Raw genomic sequence first — 25,000 nt, forward strand, 5'->3', positions numbered from 1 at the left:
GGTACTATGTCGATTACTATGTCAATAATGATAAGAATGCTGTGATAAGAATAGGTGGGGCTAAGCAAAATAAACTAAATTTTTGTTTATTTTTTTTTAACTGGGGTCAGGGAAAGATTATGGTTTATCAACATTAAATTAGTTCTTGCTTCAAATGCAACCAAAGTTTTATGAACCCCTGCTATGGCCTTGGTGAAAATCAAGTCACCTTTGTTCACTAAGGATACACATTAAGTGATGGCTTATCTTTTCTTATCAGTTTCTTATCCAGTACTTTTGCATAAGAAATGGTAAATCACTTTTTTTTTCTGTATAAATAAAACTTGCTATTTTTGATTTTATTTTAAAATCTTGTATTTATTTTAAAGAGTTTAGCAATTTTATTTTATTAAATTTTGCTTTTAGGTGGCAACAGCAAACCTCTTTTAAAGTTTGGTTGTTTTTCTTAACACTTTACTTTTTGCAGCTATTGTCGTTAGTAATATATGTTACTCATCAAACAGAAGAAGAATTTATTGTAAGCTTTTTTTTCCCGTTTTTATTTTTATTTTAATATCATGTGTAAGTGGGAACTAAAATGGCATAATGTAAAATCAACCGTACAGATGTGACATTAGTTACTGTAACTCTGTAGTGATGTAACATTACAATAACCTTAGTACAGATGTGACAGTAACACTGTAGTTATGATTGGCACTTGTTACAAAAGTCTACAGTTTAACAACAAAGTTGAAAAACAAAAGATTGTAAACATTAACACTTACCAGAAACATAATATTCAATCAACAGATGTGAATAACATTAGTTACAGTAACCCTGGCATCAGTTACAGTAGCCGTGTGTCTGTAGTTGTTAATAATGAATGTAGTTGTATTACTACATGATTGTAAGTAAGGTTGAGCTTGTACCATTTTTTACTAATTTACTGATAAATTTTTTTCACCAATATGCTGGTAAATTGATAAAATTAACAAAAAAAAAGAATTTTTTTGTTTTTGTTTTTTTAACTATATTTTGTTGAGTTCAGCCGCACACAGAAGAATTAAAACATTTACATTTACATGTAAATGTAAATGTTTTACATTTACATTTTTCTGATTACTCTGAAAAAATATCTGATACCTAGAAAGATAATTAAAAGATTGAAAATGTGTGTGAAATATGTGGAAAAAAATCTCAGTTTACACAAGATCTATAACAGGAATTATGTGAAGCCAAATCTCAAGTTATGCAAGATCTACAACAGGATTGTGGTACCTTGATCAAAAATATTAAATAAAATTCAAAAAAAGATGCAAAAATTTCTTCATTAAAAGCAGCATCCAAAAAATTTTTCTGAAGGAATAGAATTAGAGAAGTTCTTTTAAAATTAGAAGCTATGGATGGATTTAGTTTTAATGCTTTAAAACAGAAACAAGGGTTGAATTTATGCAATTGCGAATTATGGTATCTGGAAAATTATCTGGTCTTCAAAGTTTTAATTAGATGTAATTTGTTTTCATGGGGCCAATAACTTAAATTTGTTAGTAAAAAAATTCTAAAATACAAAGCAAAACAAAAAATTTTTTGACTACAAAAGTAATAACACTATAGTCACTGTGTTATAAAAGTAATAACACTGATGTTAAAATAATAACACTATAACACTGTTGTTAAAATAATAACACTATAGTGATTTTGTTATAAAATAATAACACTATAGTGATTTTGTTATAAAATAATAACACTATAGTGATTTTGTTTTATAGCGCACTTATAACTTACATTTATAATTTATTGCTTACCGATACTTAATCAAGGTATAAAATAAAAAAATTTTTAGTTTTAATTGAAGTAGAAATGCATCAAAAAATAGAACAGATATTTAAATAATATTAAAAACTTCAGGAACTTTTACAAATAAGTACTTTTACAGTTTATAATTTCTAAACTGTCACTAGTGGTCCAGAAAAACCTGCTTAAAATTTAAAATTTAGCAATCAAAATTTTTTATTGGTGGATATAAAATTTATTGGAACCACTCAAAGCACTTTACAGAGCTTCTGGTGCCATTTAAATAACTTAATATTATTTAGTTGGCAGTAGAAATCAAATTAAATAACTTTTAAAAGATTAAAACCCTTTAACTGCAGAGGGACTCTTCGAATTTCTAATTAACAACCTGAAACTGCAAAAAATTTTGAGCCTTTGCATCAAAATAAAAGATGGCATTATAAAGTCGTTTGTTGAAAGACAATAAAGCAATTTGGCGATCCTTCATGAGATTAAAGAAATTTAAATGAATGTTTCAACATGCTATTAGAAACTGTTATTCAGAAAATTAAAGGGAGAATAGTAAAACACCTAAAAAGTGTCAACATTCAGCAAAGAAGTAGAGACAACTCAAGTGATGAGTTTAAATCGATTAAAAAAAAAAAAGTTGGTTTTTGAAGCAGCAAGCAAAAGGAACTGTAAATCTTGAGTTTTTATTCAATGCTCTTGAAAACAAGTGTTGGATCAGAGTGATCATTTTTTTAGCTGCTGAACTATTTGTTACAAAAAATTGATCAAGAAGTGATGACCTGCTTGACACTTTGTACTTCTTGAAAGCCTATTTTTTGTTGAAAAATAAGTTTTAAACGGCTGTTTTTTTGAAATTTAATAAATCCACCATTAAGACTAAGCATGAAAGCTACTATGGTGATGTCTGCAATGATTTCCCAAATGTTTTTGTTGTATTGCAGAGTATCTAAGAAAACTTAGACACTGAAATAATTTTAACAGTTAAACTGAATAGGCTATAAGCAGCATTGGAAATTCATTTCCATTGTGTAGAAGGACAACCTTTAAAGATGAATTAAGCTTTAATGTATAGTTTTTTATTCACAGTTTTATGTAACTAGTTCCTTTTTTATATAATTATTTTAAAGAAAAAATTATATTTGTATTTCACCTGAGGATTGCAATAGCATGAAAATGAAAGTTGTGAAATCACATTCAAAACAGCATCACTACAAACATATATGTATATATATATATATATATATATATATATATATATATATATATATATATATATATATATATATATATATATATATATATATATATATATATATATATAAATATTTCTATTTAGCATTTGGCGTAAGCATATGCTCAGTTAAGAAAGTTTATTTTAAGATTTTGATTAACATTCAAGTTGTAAATACTACACTATTTGTAAAAACTTGTTAAAAATTCTTTTAAGTATTTTAAATATTTAGTAACTATATTTTAGTAATTTTAATTTAATAACTATTAAGTTTTAAATACTTTAAACAATTTTAATCAAGATTTACAAATAGAATAGTTTGTGCAAAATTAAAATAAAGTAATTAGGCTCATTAAATGCTTATGTTTTGTATTCAAATAGTTATTGTCTATATTTAAAATATTTTTAAATATTGGGTACATTAAATAAGTTATATTGATTTTAAATTTTTCTTTAAACATTAGAGATATAAACGTTTAAAAATAAATAAAAGCTGATAAAACTTTTATAAAGTTATAGTAAACTTTTGTTTTGTTGTTGTTATTTTCATTAAAGTCGAAAAGAATATGAAGAGAAAAACAAAACTTTCTGAAAAAGTTTTCATTTTGTTTTTTTATTTTCCAAAAGTAAAATAAAATAGCTTACTAAAGATCTAAAGTTCATTCAAAAATTAATATTGCACGATTACTACATTGTTATTAAGATTTTTTTTTATTAAAAACAATACCAAAAAAGTGTTAGCTCTTAATTACCAAAAAGTAAAAGTTAACATTAATCTGAATTAGGCCTGTTTAAATCGAGTCAAACGAGCCAAGCTTTCCAGGGCTCGGCTTGGCTCGTTTACATATTAAGAGTGATCAGGCTTGGCTTGAGCTCGTTTCGAACATGAGATTCTTTGTTCGAGCTCGGCTCGTTAAGGACTAGTATTGTTTGGGATTGGCTCGTTTTGCATGTTGCTCGAGCTTGACTGGTTTAAAACTTAAAATAATTATTGTAACCTGTTAGTTTAAAGCTCGTTTAGTAAAAAAAAATTGTTCGTTAAAGGCTCGTCTGTAAATAATGCAAGTCCAAATCAACAAACAACATAAACAATCCTACAGTCTATTAAACATGCAAATAAACAAATAATGAAATAAGATCCCTCAAATCTAATAGTTCAAAATAAAAGTTAAAACTAATAGTTCAATGTTCAAACTTAATGTTCAAAGTTCAAACAAAAATTAAACTCTCACAAACATAATAATTCTTATTAAACACTGCACTCTAATAGTTCAAATTACATTTTCACAAATATAAGTCTTGCTCTCATTGCATTGAATAAATAAATATAAATATATATATATATATATATATATATATATATATATATATATATATATATATATATATATATATATATATATATATTAGGGATATGTCTTTTTGTCAACAATCTTGGCCTGTATAGTAAAAAAAAGAACTTTTATGTAAAAAGAGAGAATATATGTTTGATTTTGACATATTTTTAAAATTGGTCACCACAAAACCAAAAAATCGAATTTTCAATAGGTACACTTTTGTACAGTAAATGAATATTAAAGGCTGAAGATGTTGTAAGAGTCATACTCCTGTTGTTATTTTATTTATTTATGCAACATGTACTGTGATATAACAAAAAACATTATGTGATATATAATTATACAAGTATTACAAAATTAACAGTATCAAAGCGTCTAGTACAACAATATACATAACTGTCTGTGTCTATAGGCCTACTGTGTTTAGTACATGGGTCACATGATGCTCACGTCTCATAAAGAGTCTAGCGCTTATTACTTAGAATGAATCGAAGTTGCAGTTTGTCTTTCTTTCTGCAGGAAGCATACAGGTCTTGCATCACCTTGATTGCACGTTCAGCTATCTGATTACTTCGTGGTATGTCGATGACGGATGGCTCTTTCTTCCAGTGATTTTTGAATGACTGCAATGCCTTTTTGTAAGGCTTCAATACATCAGATAAATTCTTGAAGTCATTGTCATTGTACTTTTGACTACTAAACCAATGTTCTGCCCACTCATATGAAATGAACCTGCAAACCTTCTCCAAATTCTTTCTCGCTTCAGGCATAAGAATGAACGCCAGAATGGCGAGAATGGCTCTTGAGTTCCATCTGGCATTGCTCATATTAGGAATGTTCTGAAAGTGAATCAGAGGGAAGTTTCTTTGTTCTTCATAGAACCTAAACACTCTTGTTAAATGGTACAAAAACTTCATATCGTCTCTCCACCCTGATTTATCAAGAATTTCTACAGTTCCATTCACAAACTTATCCTTCAGTTCATCATACTTATTCAACAGTTCAGACACAAATGGGTATTCAATGTTTGGAGATTTGGTATCACCCCCAAGTTCTTCGTCCATCACCAGACGGAGAATCCTGTCTAGTACGTGATGCTGACAACCGATAAATTGTGGTATTGTGACACCCTTTAATTTAAACATACGTTGCAACTTCACAACAACTCCATTTCTCTTCCCAGTATTGACGTTTGTTGTATCAGTAATGATCATCTTAATTGAATTCCACAAATTGTATTCATCAATAAGTTTGGCAATTTTTTCAGCAACAGTTTCAGCTTTGCCATCTTTTAAACGCAGTGCATCAAGTTTCACGTCAGTTCTTTCATTCTGAAGTACAACTACCTGATATTCCTTATCATCTATTCGTTTGCCGTCAAAGTGTAAGGACCACTGTTCCATTTTAAGTTGTTGTATCATTTCTTTTTTTAATTTACCTGCCTCTTTGAATATGGACTTGTAAATTGCTGATTGACTTGGAGTTGGAATATCAATACCTTGTTGTGATAATACATTGCATATTTTAGCAGCTTTCTTTGTGGAAACTCCACTTGATGTAACCATACTTACAGCAAATTTACTTTTGTAGTGCTTTCTAGTTTTTTTCTGAGTGTCCTCATCATCGTCTTTATCACCGTCGTCGTCTTCATCATCTTCACTCTTACTTTTGCAGTTTTCAGATTCAGTACCACTGTCTGTGGTAGACAGGACTTGTGATGTGGAAAGTATTGCTGTTCCAGACTGGACTTTCCTTCTCTTGGAAGGGTGAATGGTTTCTTTACTTGCCACTTGTCCTGTTGAGTACCCCACCTGTCCTTTACTTTCTTTTTGTAGGTGGTATAGACGTTTATCTTGCGAGGATAACCACTGGCCATTCACTTTCGTGATGTCAAATAATGCATTGAGAACATCATATTTTCCACGCTTGACACATTCATCATAGACCTTCAGCACCTTCATAAGCTTTGCTCTTATCACTTGATCAGACACACGTGGAAAATTCAGTTTATTGTCCCACAATTTTGTAATTTCCTTAGAAATTTGGTCTATTCGTTCTTTTCTTCCTTTAACATATGCTCCGAGAAACTGGTATCTTCCTACGATCTGCAATTGAAGTGGTATTCTGGATTTTTCATCGAGTGAATGTTCTTCTACAGCCACGCTTCCTCTTCTTCTGTGTGACTCTTGAAATCTAACCAAATTTTTAGTCCAAGTCTTCTTGTTCTTTGTTACTGTGGTATGACTTTTCTTGTGAGACATCATATAATATTGTTACGACTTTACGGATAGCTGAGCGTAAATATCCGTTTAATAAAGTCGTTTAATTAATAAAATACTTTAACTGTATAGTAATCCAATTATAGTTCGATAATCCAGTCAATGTTGATAACAGTTCGATAATCCAGTCCGTATCCTAACGATAATGCTACAACTACTTATACTTCGTACACTTACAGCGTCTTTAGTTCGCTACAGTAGTTCCTTATTAGCTCAGTTACACGCAGAGTACTTCATAGAACTATTCACATTATCAACACTGATCTCTGACAGCAGCTCGCTTATATAATTATTTAGAGCTTCCAGAATGTTCTACTAAGTTCTATAATCTTCTACAGTCTGTTACAGTCGTCTATATCACCGTGGTAACACAATGACGTCATCACATAACAATTCCAAGTATTTGCCGGCACACGGCCGTTTCGTTGCCATGGTAACGTGTGGCGTTATATTTATAAATTCATAACAAAATAATGAAATAAATAGAATTAAGCTGAGAATTAAGCTTAAGATTAAAACATCGGTCAAAAATGAATGTATAAAAATGGTAAACCAAATTTTTATTTTGGGGGTGACCTTTTTTTGTTGCAGAAAGCTATTTGGGCCTTTTTTCATGATTTTAGGTAAAAGTTCATCGATTTATGATACAGGAAACATTTTATTTGAAAAAAAATTAAAAAGTCATATCCCTAATATATATATATATATATATATCAACCCTCGGAATTAAGGTCGGCATTCAGCAATGCCGACCTAACTGCCGACCTGAAACTGTTTGAGGTCGGCAAAAAATTGCCAACCTCCTTTCTATGTTTTATGGTCACACCTTTGTATTAAATAATTATTGCCGACCTGATGCCGACCTTAAAAAGATTGAGGTCGGCAAATTATTGCCGACCTTATTTTTCCTAAATCCGAGGGTTGATATATATACATATATATATATATATATATATATATATATATATATATATATATATATATATATATATATATATATATATATATATATATATATTCGAGCTTTAATCGAGCCTATATGAACAAGCCTATGATGTTCAAGCTCGGCTCGTTTAATAAACAAGCCTAATTTTTTGTTCAAGCCTGGCTCGTTTACCATTCGAGCCGAACATGAACGAGCTCTTGTCGAGCCGATCACCGAGCCGTTCACGAACACGAGCTAGGATTTACAGCCCCAATCTGAATGAGTTTTTTTTTCATAAAATATTCATTATATATACTTTGATATTGTTCTATCATTCAAATTTCAATTTTTTTATTATTTTTTAAATTGAGATAAGTTTTAATTCTTTTTTTTTTTTAATTTAACAATTGGTTACCAAAGTAACCAAATGGCAGTTATAAAAATAATGAGTTGCACATAAATTTTTAACTCATTTTATTGTCCTGAAGATAAATGAAATAGCTAAAGTAAACAGAAAGTTAGTTATACTGCATTTGAAGTCGAAACTTTTTTTTTCTTTTAATGGAAAAGCAAAATAAAAAATAAAGATGATAAACATTACTTGGGCGCTTTTTTTGGGGTGCCCATATCGCTCCAGCAGCACCAATTTACCTTAGATGCTAATTTTGAAATGGAATCTATATATCATTCCCATTAGAGGTCAGTAGTGAATGATCTAAAATAAATCTAATCATAAAAAACATAAAAGACTCGCCATACCATAGTACCATAGTAACTATGGTATTATTTTTATATACTTTTGTATTTATTTATATTGTATTTATTGTTATAAATTCTGATAAAAATAAAGAATTTTTTGTTGTTTAAATTCTATGATCTTTTTTAGAATATTTCATGGCCAGAAGCGTTTGTTCCACTTTTGGTATGTGACGATTTAAAATCACTTGTGGATTAGGTTTTAAAAATTAAGATTAAAAATTTAATTTTGGGAATTTTTTTTTAGTTAATGTAAGTTAAACAAATTTTTTGATAACACTGAGTAACACGTTTTTGATTTCTTTGTCACATGATAATTGGTTTACTATAGTGAAAATGAAGAATTATTGTATTATTGATGTATTTATATACATTTAAAAATATACAAAGTATATCAAATAATAAAAATATATATATATATATATATATATATATATATTAATTTTCATTTTATTTTAGGCAATGGTTTTATTAGGTGAATTATATATTCATGTTGTATCTACAAACTTCACAAAACCTGCTGGTCGAAATATTAAAAAACAACGAAGGTAGTTAAGTTTATTTTAGATGTTTGAATTTTATATTTTAAATATTTGAGTTTTTATTAGTTTTCTATACAACTAAAAATACTAATAAATATATAAGGCTATAGGGTCATTCCATGCCAAGTGGTGCAAAGGTCCCTTATGGACCATCTCAGATTTTATTGAAATTTTTTGATTTTGTACATATATATGTTAAAAGCATGTTTTGAAAATTTTAGATCAATATCTAATATGGTTCTTGAGAAAACGCTATTTAAGTAGTGGGCTATTTTGCATAAAATTTCACTCTACAAGAAAAAAGGGTTTTTTCATCATTTTTAACAGCCAATAACTTTTGAACAAGTTAGTTTTATACTTCAATTATTATAAGATAGCAAGTGTGCTGTGGATACTTTGAAAAAAGAAAAAAATATTATTTCTGGCATCTTAACTTTTTCCATAATGGCAGGCTAAAGTTGATTTTTTTGTTTTAAGAATAAGTTTTTTTGTGATTTTAAAGACCTTAATCTTAAAAACTAGTTACAAAGTTAATACAAATCAAATTGCCTGCTGATCTACATGTGGTGGATAAACATTTTTAAAAAAATCAGTTGATTAAAGAGCTGCATTCAAAAGTTATAGGTCTCCAAAATGAGTCAGATCGAGATTTTCGTAAAATTGATCTGTGATGCAAAGCATCTGTTACCTAAGATAGCACTTTTTTTTTTTTATAAAAATTTTTTATACGCATCAATTAAAGACTGTTAATTAATAAAAACCAAAAAAATTAATGGGCGCTTATTTATAACCCCCAAAAGGTAGTCTCTAAAAGTCAGGTAAATTTTCCATAAAAAATTATTACTTTTTAAAAGTTTAGTTATTGTTTCATTTAATTCTATATTACTAGTATGTCAATCTAAAAAGTACTAATAAAACCAAATAAATTGTTGTATTTTAGAACTAATTAATAATAAGTAATATGCCTGAGCTTTCTACTTGCTGTATTGGTAAAGCATTAAATGAACAGTGCTATCTATCTAATAAAAGTAAACGCTACCAAGAACTGTCTAAACTAAACCAAGAGCTTATTTCTTTGAGAAGCAAAATAAATCCCATAGATTTTATTTGTAGCTATCACGAGAAAGTTTACTTGTCGAGGTATGAGAATGAACATCGCAGGTATTGTTGTAATCCGTTGAACAAGCACGCAAAAAATGTGAAAAGTAAGTTTCAATATTTAATATCTTAATTTAATAAAAATACCTTAATAACACTAAATAAATAAATAAAAAAATATTTAATAATTATTTCCGTTATTTTTTAGATTCTCTTAGAGTTATCAGTCTTTCATATGCCAAAGATTTTGGTTTAATACCTGGTCAAAAAATTTGCACTAGTTGCAGAAAAGTTCTGAATTGCAAACATAATACAAAAGAAAATGAACTCCAAGAAAAAGAAATTTATGTTGACAACCATACATTAAAAGAAGATCTTAATTCAAGTATTGCAAGTTTTGGATGCTCACCTCTAAAACTTGTTTCAAAAAAAGATAGAGTTGCATATGGAAAGCGTAATATTGATAGCGTAAGAGCTCATACACAAAAGGCTGTTGCCAATGTGCTATGTTTAGAAATAGCTGCACTTTGTGGAATTGAATCACCCTCAAAAAAATGTTTGAAAAAAACAAACACAGATTTAGACAATATTATGACTCAAATTAAGTCAAAATTTGAAAAAACATTGTCAAATTCTGAAAAAATCACACTTCTTACACTCACTCCAGACAGTTGGTCAATAGAGAAAACTCAGAAGTTTTTTTTTACTTCAAAAAGATCTGTAGTACAAGCCAGAAAATTAAGTAAAAAAAGTGGAATACTATCAAAACCTTCTCCAAAATCGGGTAGAAAACTAAGCGAAGATGTAATTACAGAGGTTGTTCATTTCTACGAATGCGATGAATATTCAAGGGTTTGTCCAGGAAAAAAAGAGTTTGTTTCAGTTAAAGTAGATAGTAAAAAGCAACATATCCAAAAGCGCCTTCTACTAGTCAATATGAAAGAGCTACATATTGAGTTTTAAAAGAAATATAATTATCTTAAAGTTGGATTTTCAAAATTTTGTGAGCTAAGGCCCAAGTGGTGCATTCCTGTGGGTGGTGCTTCTGGTCTGCACGCTGTTTGCCAGTACCATCAAAATGTAAAGCTCCTTGTACAGAAAATTCCTGGAATTTCTGATTACAAAATCTTATTAAAATTAATGGTTTGTAGCATTGAAAATAGAGATTGTATGCTGCATAGCTGCGATAAATGTCCTGCTAAAAAGGTTTTGTTAGACTACATTGACACTTTGTTTACAGAAAAAGAAATTAGTGAAGTTAACTTTTATCAATGGCAAAAATCAAATTACCAATGTTCTTTAGTATCAGCAACTCTACCTTTAGATGAATTTATTGAAATGGTTTATGAACAGTTAGATAGTTTACGAGTGCATCATTTTATATCAAAAAGTCAAGCCACTTACTACCAACATTTGAAAACTAATTTAAAAGAAAATCAAGCTTTGGTTCTTCTTGACTTTGCAGAAAACTATAGTTTTCTAATACAGGATGCAGTGCAAGGTTTTCACTGGAATAACAGCCAAGCAACTGTGCACCCCTTTGTTGCGTATTTTATAAAAGATGGAAAACTTGATAGTCAAAGTTATTGTGTTATATCAGATCATCTGAAACATGGAACAGATGCTGTTCATTGCTTTATCGGTAATGTTATTGATAAACTTAAACAATTACAAACATTTGAACACATTATCTATTTTAGTGATGGAGCTGCATCATAATGTAAAAATTACAAAAATCTTATCAACTTATGCTACCATAAACACGATTTTGACATGACTGCAGAGTGGCACTTTTTTGCAACATCGCATGGTAAAAGTTTCACTGTTCTACCAACACCAGTTGGTGGAACAGTGAAACGTCTTGTTGCACGAGCCAGTCTACAATCACTAAACGATCCTATTGACACACCAAGCAAAATGTACAGCTGGTGTGTTCAACACGTCAAAGGAATATCTTTTTTTTTTGTTGACAAAGTTTCAATAGAAACACATACTACAAACTTCAATTTGGAAGAGAGATATCGTTCTTGTTTGACAATACCTGGGACACGAAACCACCACAGTTTTATCCCAATGTCACTTACCTCAATAAAAATAAGAAGAGTCTCATTTGATATTATTTGCACTAATATGGATTTTTCTACTTGCAGAATTTATATTAATAAAATTTCCAGTTACTCACCAGGAGAATATGTGGCCTGCGTTTACGATGCTCAATGGTATTTAGGAAATATTCTTAGTATTTCAGAAGAGCATCAAGATCTTAATATGAAATTCATGAAAAAGTCTTTATGTAACAAGTTTACGTCGCCATGCAGAGATGATCTTTGTTGGATACCTCTAATGCATATTTTATGCAAAGTGCAATCTCTTAAAGTCCAGTCAAACAGTGGAAGATTTTATAGTATTGACTTAAAAGAAATCAATGAGATTATTTTATTATTTGAGAAATTTAACTTTTTGTAAATTTTATTATTTTTGTTTATTTTCTTAAAAACATTTTGTTTGTTTTTCATTAAAAAAATTATTGTATTATAAAGAGGGGAGGGGACAGAGGGGAGGGGACTTTATCTATTGGGATTTAAAAGTTCTTTATCTAAAGGGATTAAAAGGCTTTAAGCATTGATATTTTTTAATTGATATTTCATGATAAATAACAATTTTATGGAAAATTTACCTGACTTTTAGAGACTACCTTTTGGGGGTTATAAATAAGCGCCCATTAATTTTTTTGGTTTTTATTAATTAACAGTCTTTAATTGATGCGTATAAAAAATTTTATAAAAAAAAAAAAGTGCCATCTTAGGTAACAGATGCTTTGCATCACAGATCAATTTTACGAAAATCTCGATCTGACTCATTTTGGAGACCTATAACTTTTGAATGCAGCTCTTTAATCAACTGATTTTTTTAAAAATGTTTATCCACCACATGTAGATCAGCAGGCAATTTGATTTGTATTAACTTTGTAACTAGTTTTTAAGATTAAGGTCTTTAAAATCACAAAAAAACTTATTCTTAAAACAAAAAAATCAACTTTAGCCTGCCATTATGGAAAAAGTTAAGATGCCAGAAATAATATTTTTTTCTTTTTTCAAAGTATCCACAGCACACTTGCTATCTTATAATAATTGAAGTATAAAACTAACTTGTTCAAAAGTTATTGGCTGTTAAAAATGATGAAAAAACCCTTTTTTCTTGTAGAGTGAAATTTTATGCAAAATAGCCCACTACTTAAATAGCGTTTTCTCAAGAACCATATTAGATATTGATCTAAAATTTTCAAAACATGCTTTTAACATATATATGTACAAAATCAAAAAATTTCAATAAAATCTGAGATGGTCCATGAGGGACCTCTTTAAAATTTGCACCACTTGGCATGGAATGACCCTATATACTAATAAATATATATAAAATACTAATAATTATTAGAGCTAATGAAACACACACATGCATATATCTATGTATGTATATAATTATACTCTTAAATATATATAAAATTACTGTTAATAAATGTTTTTTGTTTTTCAATCTTCAAATTTTTACATTTTCTTGTACTTATACAAATTTTTATAATTATACCCAAAGTGGTGAAATTAGTTCTGAACCAAAAAAGCGTAAAAGAAGTTGTAGAAAGCGTCCAAAAAGATTAGATGAGATCTCTGAAAGTCGTGATGCTAGCACTGAACGAATTCTTGCTCATGATCAAAATGTTGATCAAGTTAGTACAGAGAATTTTCAAATTTTAGCACAATCTGAAACAGATATAAATTTAAATTTGGGTTTAAGGAAAAGATTTTCTAAAAATTCTGGTAAGTTTTTTTATTTATATGAAAAAGTTATTTCAATAGTTTATTTTAATAAATGAAGAATTGTTAGAGCTTAGAATAGTTATGAATTAAGATTTATGCATTAAAATTAAAAAAATTAATCAATTTTATCTAATACTTTGCAAGTATTCGATAAAAATTGATTAATTTTGGAACAATACTTGTCAAAAAACTTGCAAAGTATTGTTCTAAAAATGAATAACTAAACTCACTCTACCAACACTTTTCACCAATTGATAACTAAATAAGAAATAACCTAACTTTTTGTCGGATAAGGCAGACAGTGTTGCCATATTTTAAAAACAATAATAATGATATAAGTAAAATGAAAAACACTAGAAAAATTATAAAAAAACAATTTCCCTGCAAATTTCTTTTAGTATTCAAAATTACAAAAGAAGTAAACTTAAAGTAAAATAGTTTTGACAACCCACTTTATGTGGTATATGATCTATCCCACTGTATATAATTTATCCCATATCTATAGTACTAATTTGATCTAATTTTTTTATTGTTCTTTAAATATTTGAAATTGCATAAAAGTTTTTGGAACTGTATTGCAGTTAAATCCTAAAAGTTTTAAAGTAGGATAAGAATTATCATTTCTGTTTTTTTTTTAGTCAATGAAACAAATATAGAGGAATCTTGTGAGCGAAAAAGAGAAGTTCATAGTGTTGATGAAACCACTTCTAATCAATCAGAAACTGATTCTGACAGTACTAATTCATCAGAGTCAATTAGTGAAAATGAGGCTAAAGACTCAAGTACTCAAGCAAATGTTGAAAAACATAACTTACTGTTTTCAAACAGTGTTTATGATGCAGCAAATAGCAACACACTATTTAATATTAGACATATCAATGATCTTAGTAAGATTTTTTTTTAAATGTTTTCAAATACATTTTACTCAACACTTGAATTCTTTTTTGAATTATTCAAATTGGCCAAGATGAACCTTAGTTTTATGTTTTTCAGTCTTTTGTCAGTTTGTATTTTTAGTTACGGTCTCTATTTGGTATGGTAATTATTATAAGAAAGCCAAGATAGATTTTTTTGTATTCTTTTTTAGTTACAGTCTCTATTTGGGATGGTAATTCTTTTAAAAAAGCCAAAATGAATTTTTTCGAAATAGGAATGGCTGTTGTTAAAAAAGTTGTAAGTTTACTTTACTTCAGTAGTGAATATATTTAAAATATTTTAGAAAAATTTCAACTTAATGTAAAAAAGTGGTAAAAAAAAAAAAAAGTTTAAGTATAAAAATACTTGCTGCTTGACACCATCATCGGTGTTTTGTATTAAGAAAAGAAATGAAAATGATCAAACCAATCTCTACAGAAAATATGCACTCGTGAAGATGTGTGAAAAGAAAATTGCAAATGAAATTGGTTTTAACATAAAACTGCCCGCTTAAATTGAACAGCAAACCCTAACAAGTTATGGTCAGCAAACACAGACACATAAAGCTAAAGCATGTATTCCTAACAGAACTTGTTAAAATTTCCTTATTATTTGCTGGTGGCAGTGTACAAAGTGAATTTTTGGAGGGAGTTTATAAGGAAAATCACAATCATTTGGTATCATCAAGCAATCAAAATGTTTTTATCATAACTTACCACCTATAGATTAAATATATTCTAATTATTAGATAATTATTTGTGTATACAGTATGTTAATATTATTAGTTTTAAATAATATAAATAATACAATAATATAAATAGTTAATATTAATAATATTAGTTTAATATTTCAAATATAAGTATTAAATATATTCTAATTATTTTTTAAAGTAAAAATTATGTTTTTCATTTTAAGTTTTAAATTAAAAATATATTTTTCCAGGAATCTCGAAAAGATAAGCGTTCCGATTATTTAACTTTTGCTATTATATCATCATGCATTATTGGAATGTTACCATTATTTTTTAGAATTTATCAATTTCATGTTGTGAGTATTTAATTTGTTATTTAAATAAATACAATGTGTTGATACTTTATAGTTATATTTTATTATTATAGTTGTACATAGTTTAGTTGTTATAGTTGTTGTATTGTAGTTTGTATTATAGTCTATTCTTAATTTTATATACAAAATTAATTAATAATTTACAATAATTTAAAATAATTTATTTATAATATTATTTTACTTTACTTGCCAAATACATTAAATACTAATATAATTTTCTTTGAACTAAAATTTAAAGGCAAATAAAGATCGTCAACTGCTTGATACTCTGTCTCGGGTATGAGTTTTTATTTTTGTTTGCTTTTTATGTTCACAAAAAAATTATGTTTTTTTTTTAAAAACATTGTTTTCTCAAATAGTTACTTGTTTCACTGAAAACTATTGATGGGATAGTCCTTATTTGTAAGCAACTATTTGGACCAACTTGGAGGTATGACCCAAAATTTTGTTATTTAATTAGTTATTTAATTATATTTTTAGAAAGAAAAAAAATGAATTTTTTTTTTTCATTAAGTTTGTTTTTATTTTCATAGGCCTCAACTAATTGTATTTATTGCTATGCTCTCAAGACTTACTTTATCATTTTCTACATTCTTTTTACTTTGTGTTGCTGAGTCAGCATATAAAGTAGTAAGTATTGTTTGTTAGAAAAATGCTTTATAACATGTGAAAAATTTGTATTCTGATTTGTGGCTTGAATTAAGTGATCACAAATTGCAATATCCAAAAAAGGTTCTGGTCTTTAAATTTTAAATTTTTTAAAAACCATAGAACAGTTTTTATGAAAAAACTCAATAGTTGTTCAGTAAAAGTATTCATATTGATCTTGAAATGATACAAAATTTCATTAAAAAACTATATTATTACTATTATCATTAAAAATTACAATTTAAACTTTAATTTTTAAATTCACTTATAAATCATCAGATAAAGCTAGAGATATGAAGCAAATACAAAGCAAAGTAATATTAAAAATGAAACAACTGCAAATCACAACAGTCATGGAATTTTTTTTAAAGGAAATTAGTAATTTAGTGATTTTAAATGAAACAACTGTAAATCACAACAGTCTGATTTATTTAAAATCAGTAAATTCTGATTTATATAACATCAGAATTTAAATAACAATTAATAATAATTAATAATAATTAAAAAAACTGATTTTAAATAAATCGTAAATACTCTTATATCTTATTTAAATCTTGTTCAATATTTTTTTATAAATCAAATATATGAATTGTTATAAATCAAATACGTGAATTAAACACGGATATTTATATAAAATTTATGAAAGAGATGTTTAAAAAAAAATATTAAAGCCTGTTTAAACCACTTATAGTTTTTTAAAAAAAAACTATAACAATATATTTTAAAATAAATATCTTTTTATCATTATTTTTACTATCAATTAATAAATGTTTATTTTGAAAACACTTAAAGTTTTAAATAAATAATTCTTCAAAGTTTCCCCTAACAAGAATCGGATTTCATTGTTTCATACAATGCGCAAATAGTTTTTTTATTGGTGGATTTTAAAATTTCCGTGCTTATTTTTCTGACCTTAAAGGGTTTTCAAACCTCAGAGACATGTTGTGCTCATATTAAAGAGAATTATTAAAAAAAATGTTTGGGCTAAATCTTTTTGATTAAAGCAAAAGAATAAATGCATACCAAAAAAAAACTAACTTTTTTATTATAGTTGAAGCTCCCTTCTCCATTTTGTTGAAGGCCAAAAAGTCAGCTCTTTAATATGAACATATACTTTTTGGATTTAGCTCCATGTCTAGAAATTAAATCTCTTAAACACCTGTTGTCGAAATAAACGTCTATCTCATTTAAAATTTCAGTATTTTGTTAAAAACTGTTCTTAAACTAAAATATTATTTATTATGAATTTTAACAAACCTCTTTAACTTAATCTATATCAGTAGTATTGCCATAGTTACTATACACAAACTAATAAAAAAGTTATAAAAACATGCAGTTGTCTAATCAGGCAACTATCAGAAGAGCATGTGATAAAGATTTTCCTTGATTCTGCAAGAATCATACCAGAAAAAACTCATGTATTTCTAAGAATAAATATCTGCTCAACATGCTTTTGGTAACTACAGATCCTGTCATCAACTCACACAGAACTGTCAAGTTAGAAGTTTTAAATTTAGTCATCTCACCAGTAATATCACAACATCAGGTTGGCAATAAAATTATGTGTGATGATGAAGATTACTAAAAGTCTATTTTGTTGGATAGTGCTTGTTTGTACATGACTGTGCAATCATCCCATTGTTCGTGCAATCGCTTGTTTTTCATTCCATTCATATAAAACTGTTCTCAAATAATTGTGTTTGTATTTCAAATAAATCTGTAAACATAATAGTTCAATAACATGTTTAATGGAAACAGTGAGAACTTTTGACAATCTTCATATTGGGCTTTTAAGACTATTGAATCTTTTCTTTCTATCTTTAATGCTGCAATTGAAGTTAAATTTAGTTGCATTATTAAAGTTGATTTTGGTAGATGTATTGTTGATTGTAATGTAAATGTTTTGGTGGGTGTAAAGTTGATTTTGGTGGATGATTCTTCATTTCTTGCAGTAGTAACTTTTGAGTTATCAAAATGTTATATCACATTTTGTATTAATATTAATGATCTTTCTGACAATCTTATCTATAATTTATTGATTCCACTCCTCATAGAAACTCAACACAATGAGTATTCCACTCTTGATAGAAAATCAACACAATGAATATTCTGCAGTCTGCTGATCCCAAAAATGAACTTTTCTCTCATCGAGTTTGAAGTAAATAGTCTAGTAAGTTAATCAAAGTTTTGAATAGAGCTTGACATTTTGATACTTAACATTTTTTTTTTTTTTTTTATTAAGTCATATTGAAGACTTTTGATAAAGTTTGGCATGCTGATCTTCTCACTTTTATATATTGTATCTTGGAAAGTTTTTAAAATTATTTAAATATTACTTTCTACTAAATTAAGTTAATAAATAAAGTATTAAAGTCATCCTTCCCTGGCACAGTGGGCCAGTAGGTGGACAAAATTGCAAAAATTTTAGTTGTCTAATCTTGAAAACTTATTTACTTTTAGTATCTATATATATTAAGAGAAATTTATTGATAATTTATTTATATTAAATCTCTTAGTTACCAGGACTCTAAGCATTTGAATATTGAAATTGAAAAAAAAAAAAAAAAAGTAATTAATGGTGACATCAACAATATTGGGGGTATGTATTAAAATGAGATTCACAATTCTTATGAGGTTAATTTTATTGTGGTTGCTATGGATATCCTACTTTGCGTAGCATAGCAACAACATATTTTCAGTAGTTGTTAGTAATTTAATTACTAACACTAACAGTAATTTAATTACTTTTAATTTTAATTACTAACACTTGTAGTAACTTAATTACTAACAAGAATTAGTAGTCCACGCGGCATATATATTGTAACATTAAACTTTTAAATACAAAATACTTGATACAATAATTATTTAGATATGATTTTATTAAACTTAGACATTCATAATTTTCTCCAAAAAAACAATCTTAGTATTTCAAAACAAAATATTACTGAAGATATATTGAAACTTATTCAGTCAAAATTTGCTGAGTTTAAAGATGTTGATTTTAGACATACTGTTTAACGATTTGTTTATTTGTATTTAAAAAAAGTGGAAATCCGCAAACTATACTGTAAAAAATTTTGAAAAGAAGTTTGTGAACTGGCTTAATGAACATTTAATTGTCAGATAAAAAGACAATGAACTAACTGCAAGTAGAAGTGGTCAAAAACCAGTTGCATTTGATAATAGTTCTATTAAAGCTAAAAAACGGCGTGTATCTTGTTTAATTGAATCTCATTCATCAAATGAATTATTTTTTGCTGCTAATAAAAAATTTAGAGATGAATCTATTGTTATTGCTGCCAAGAACGTTTTAAATATTTCAAATACAGATAAAGCAAATATTTAGCAGACGAAGCACTGGCTTTAATAATTGATGCAAGTCTGACAAAAGCTTCCTATCAATTGATTAGAAGTGGAGAACATCTATTCTGCTTACAATGATGTCAGAGATGCAAAATTAAAATCCTGCAAATATAACAGTGGAGGACTATTCAGCTTCAGTTCCTTTAAAAGATTTAATGATTCATACTTTGCAAAGAATCTGTGCAGTTCAGGAACCTGTGCTAAGACACTTGATATTGAACAACAAAGCAATGTAAACAATGACACTCACGTGTAAGGCTGGTTTTGATGGTGCTACTGGCCAAAGCATTTATAAACAAGTTTTATCAGAACCTGACATTAACAGAGATTTAAAATGTGATGAATCATTATTTATTACTTGCCTAGTCCCATAAGATTTGCATACAAAATGGAATCCAAGAAATCTGTGATTAAAGAATATCAGTACATGAAAAGTGAGATAGAAAGCTTGGGTATAATTTTATTAGAGGTTTGCGGATCTTTTATTGAAGTGAATTGTATTATTGAACTTACAATGATTGATGGGAAGGTTCAAACACTATTATCTGAAAAAACAAACTCATACCAATTCTGTTCAGTGTGTGGTGTCTCTCCAAAAAATATGAATAGTCTTGATATCCTTAATATAGATTATACTAACAGAGTGTTCAAATATGGTCTTTCCAGTCTTCGTGCATGGATTCGATTTTTTGAGATGGTATTGCACATTGCATATAAAAAAGAAACAAGAGAGTGGCAAGCAAGATCTAAAGAACACAAAGAAAAAGCATCTGTAGGTAAACAAAAGATTCAGACTGATTTTATGAACAAAATGTGACTTGTTGATTTCCCTAAAAGTGGTAGTTCTGGAACAAGCAATGGTGGCAATACCTCAAGGCGTGCTTTTGCAGCATATAAACAAACAGCTGAAATTTTGGGTATTGATCAAAACCTTATATTCAGATTTTACATTATCTTGGTAATGCTCTCTTCAGGATATGAAATAGACTGCTTAAAATTCAAGGATTATTGTTTTGACACTGTTAGACTATATGTGTCCTTGTATCCATGGTATTACATAGCTCAATCAGTTCACAAAGTATTGATACATGGACATGACATAATTAAAAGCCTTATATTACCCATCAGACTTACGTCAGAGGAAGCTCAAGAGGCTAGAAATAAAGGCTTCAAATCTTATCGCGAAAATTTCAGCCGAAAAACATCCAGAAGAGCAACAAGTACTGATCTTATCGATAGACTCCTTGTTTCCAGTGACCCTGTTATTTCATCACTGCATAAATCAACATCACACCAAACAAATCATAAAGCATTTCCTTCAGATGTTTTACAATTACTTAAACAATCTTCAAACGATGTTATTGTTTTATAATTTTTTGATGTAATTTAAAATTGACAATGTTTTCTTGCACTATTTTTTGCTTTTATTATTCCTAAAACATTATTTACCTAAATACTCAATTGTTATTCAATATAGGTGGGTCAAAAATCCGATAAAATATTCAAATATCAATTTACCAAATTGTAACTAAGGAAAGTATCCGGCAACTAAGCAATATAAGTATCCGGCAACTAAGCAATATAAGTATCCGGCAACTAAGCAATATAAGTATCCATAGCAACTAAATTTAAAAAATTATCACTTTTGTGAGAAGTGTGATCTCATATTGGTACTCATGCCAAATTTAGTAAATATAGCACTTTTAAAATATCTGCAGATAACAAAAATAGGTTGTTGCTAAGCAAAATAAAGGTATCCATAGCAACAAAATAAAAAAATATTACCTTCATAAAAAGCGCAGACATCATATTAGTACTCATACTAATTTTAGTGAATATAGCTTTAATATTAAATTAGTTATGAATTTTGTCCAGTAAAAGTGAAATCTGGGCCACTGTGTCTGGGAACACTCCTTTATTTCCATTAACCTTTGGGAGGCCGTAAGATTTCCATGTTATTTCCATTTATGATATAATGAATTATGATTACGATAACTTTTTTTTTTACAAACCTCTAAAATTGCTCTATTTTCTAATTATATAACTATGTGATTCATTTTGACAAAATCTTTTCACTTTTTGATTGCTAAGAATATGCAGCCAATGTGACATCTCTTCTGTGGAAGTTTGGGGTTCACATCAGTTAGTGAAATTTAACCTAAACAAAGTTCAGATGTTAAATATAGTTAAAAGTTATTTTAAGATAATCTTGATGATAATACTCTTTTATTGATGATTGTAACTCTGGATTTATGGATTTTTTTTTTACCACTAACCTTTTATTAAAATTATATATATATATATATATATATATATATATATATATATATATATATATATATATATATATATATATATATATATATTGTGTGTGTGTTCTAAATGTCCCCAAAAGTTTTTAATTGGTTGTGCTTAAGGCACATTTGGGGGATTGTATTCTTTATCAATGTAATAGACCAATTTAGTGAATCTTTAGAATAATGAGAACTTGCTAAATCTGGCTAAAATAAATAGTTAAAGTCTTGATGATACTTGTAAATGATTGGAAAAAGTTGTTTTCATAAACATTCATGAATATAGATCAATTAATTAATTGCTACAGCCTTGAAAGTGCAAAACAATGGCTCAGACATACCACAGTCAGATATGGTTATCCGCATTAATAATTTTTTAGAAATTTCTTTTTTCCTGTAAAACGAACACTTTCTGGGCATGTTTTTTTGTTGTTGTTTGTTTAGTATCCAGAACTTCCAGGCACATTGTCCCCTGCAAAACAAAATTGTTTTTTGTCATCAATGACCAAAGGCAAATTTGTGCTATAGAGTTAACTAGTTTCCTGCTTCTTTTCTTTGCCTTTCTATTCTTTGTTGTTCTATAGTGTATTTTGGAGTCTTTTCACATTTTCACAATCACAATCTACTTCTACTCTTTATTTTTTATTTAAAAACTTTGGCATATATACAATTCTGGCATATATAAAATTCGCTGAATGGTCAGACACGAGCAGTGAACGCCTGAGGGAAGAAATGAAGTTCATTAGAATAAAGGAGAATTATTTTTCAAACAAAGCATATTTTGACAGTTGTCAAGACAAAAAATAAAGATTAATAGAGAAATACTTAAATTATAAATAAGACAGACAGTGCACCTAAACAGTACTAATAATAATGATAAACAATAAATTGTTTTCTAAACACTAATATTAACAAAGATATACAAAAAATATGTCACCAAACAAAAAGTAAATAAAACAAAAAATTGATTACAAAATTAAAAAGTAAGCATACAGCAATGCAAGGCCTCAGAATGGAAAAAAAACATTAATGCCAATGTGTGAACATAATTTGTGTAGTGATTAAGCAATAAACATCTCCTCCTAAGTGTCGCATCTAATAAAGGTTAGTTAACCTCTAATTTCCTGCTTCTTTTCTTTGCCTTCCTTTTCTTTGTTGTTCTATAGTGCATTTTGGAGTCTTTTCACGTTTTCTATATTTAATATTCATTTTTTTTAACTGACAACCAATTGTCAATTGATTTACACCGAATTTAAAACCTATAAAGGTTTGGTTAGGGTTAGCATCAAGGTCAGGCTTATGGTTAGGATTACGGCAAGATTTAAATATGGTTATATTACTGTAATTAATTGTTTTTGTAAATAGATGAAAATAAAAATGAAATATAATGTATAATAAATAAATAAAAATAACAAAAATAAATATAAAAAATATTTTTTTATAATAAAATAATAAATTTAAATATGTATAAATAAAAATAGAAATAAAATTAAAATTAAAAAATATATAAATTTGATAAAAATAGTATAAAAAAAAGTAAATAAATAAACATAATGGGAACAAAAAAAACATGTCCCCGAGAACGCCGACTAGGAGTGTATATATATATTTTTTTCAAATACATATATATATAATATTTATTTGAAATATATATATATAATATTTATATATTATAATATATATATAATATTTATATATTATAATATAATATATGTACATATATATATATATATATATATATATATATATATATATATATATATATATATATATATATATATATATATATATACATATATATATATATTAGGGTGCATCACAAAATAACAATTTAAAAAATTGATTTTGTCTGACACGTAACTGTGTTCTACATATCAAAAAAACAATGACTTTCAAAAATTTTAGAATAAGAAATATTTTTAAAGGTCCCCCGACACCCTTGAATATTTGACCAGTCCCTAATGATTTCAAAAAAAAAGTTTTTTAAAAGTAGGTCATGTTGGGTCTCAAATTAAGTGATATTTTATAAAAATTTTAAAAATAATCATCATTTTATTAAAAGAAATTCACATTAGATTTTACTGCAATAAATATGAAATTTTTAAAACAAAAATGAAAAAGGTGCATTCTTTGTAGTTTTATATATACATAGCAGTGAAATATAAAATGTTTTTTTTTTTTTAATTATTATTTTTGAAATTTTTTAAAAATTTTGCTTAATTTGAGACCCAACACGACCTACTTTTAAAAAAATATATATTTTATAAATATTAGGGACTGGTCAAATATTCAAGAGTGTCGGGGACCTCTAAAAATATTTCTTATTCTAAAATTTTTGAAAGTCATTGTTTTTTTGATATATAGAACACAATTAGGTGTCAGACAAAATCAATTTTTTAAATTGTTATTTTGTGATGCACCCTAATATATATATATATATATATATATATATATATATATATATATATATATATATATATATATATATATATATATATATATATATATATATATTATATATATATATATATATTTTATATATATACATATATATATTGTTTATCAAGAATTAATAGTTTTGATTAACTCCTAGTATAATTGTTTAAGTTTATAATTAAGTGTAAAATAATACTTTATTTTATTGTTTTAGGCTCTAAAAAACTTGTATTAAATTCCTTTTTTTTTATTTCTATAATTGTTTTAAATTTCCAACTTTATACAAAAATAAACTTGTATAGTTTATAATAATTTTTATAAAAATGCAGTTTTTACATTTCTCTAGTGGTAATGTTATTATAATAATATTGTTATGTGATCACACTAGACTCTTGATGCTTGAGCCATAATTTATTTAAGTTAATTGTTAAAGTTACTGATATAAATGGAAGGTCACTTTTCTAGACATAATTTCCAAATAATATAAAAATTATTTTCAGCTAATCATAATTAT

At 27.3% G+C, this 25,000-nt stretch overlaps 2 protein-coding genes across 4 annotated transcripts in view; both read left to right on the top strand.

The window, feature by feature from the left end:
• Positions 1 to 25,000, top strand: part of LOC100212832 (protein PHTF2) — a 39,259-nt gene that overhangs the window by 10,881 nt on the left and 3,378 nt on the right. For 2 of the 3 annotated variants that reach the window (XR_010638157.1, XM_065795951.1), the window contains exons 5-14: positions 406 to 517; positions 8,441 to 8,476; positions 8,770 to 8,858; positions 13,542 to 13,765; positions 14,404 to 14,652; positions 14,853 to 14,938; positions 15,623 to 15,727; positions 15,984 to 16,022; positions 16,105 to 16,175; positions 16,279 to 16,375. Coding sequence is in view for 2 of the 3 variants with exons in the window: in XM_065795951.1 (XP_065652023.1) it covers positions 406 to 517; positions 8,441 to 8,476; positions 8,770 to 8,858; positions 13,542 to 13,765; positions 14,404 to 14,652; positions 14,853 to 14,938; positions 15,623 to 15,727; positions 15,984 to 16,022; positions 16,105 to 16,175; positions 16,279 to 16,375 (1,108 nt within the window). In the remaining variant the exon portion in view is untranslated. Of the gene's footprint in view, positions 1 to 110; positions 291 to 405; positions 518 to 8,440; positions 8,477 to 8,769; positions 8,859 to 13,541; positions 13,766 to 14,403; positions 14,653 to 14,852; positions 14,939 to 15,622; positions 15,728 to 15,983; positions 16,023 to 16,104; positions 16,176 to 16,278; positions 16,376 to 25,000 lie in introns of those variants that run through there. The other variant, XM_065795952.1, reaches the window with a different exon arrangement.
• Positions 9,702 to 10,981, top strand: LOC136079720 (uncharacterized). Its single transcript, XM_065795953.1, has 2 exons — positions 9,702 to 10,057; positions 10,159 to 10,981. The coding sequence occupies exons 1-2, from the start codon at positions 9,814 to 9,816 to the stop codon at positions 10,911 to 10,913; spliced, it is 999 nt and encodes a 332-aa protein (XP_065652025.1). The 5' UTR covers positions 9,702 to 9,813; the 3' UTR covers positions 10,914 to 10,981.

This window comes from Hydra vulgaris, chromosome 04, assembly GCF_038396675.1.
Source record: "Hydra vulgaris chromosome 04, alternate assembly HydraT2T_AEP".
NCBI lineage: Eukaryota > Metazoa > Cnidaria > Hydrozoa > Anthoathecata > Hydridae > Hydra > Hydra vulgaris.

Excerpts from the sequence above, each read along its gene's own strand:
- LOC136079720 (XM_065795953.1), top strand. The coding sequence starts at position 9,814 with ATGCCTGAGCTTTCTACTTGCTGTATTGGTAAAGCATTAAATGAACAG. Across the intron at positions 10,058-10,158 it reads GCACGCAAAAAATGTGAAAA|ATTCTCTTAGAGTTATCAGT; the intron begins GTAAGTTTCAAT and ends GTTATTTTTTAG.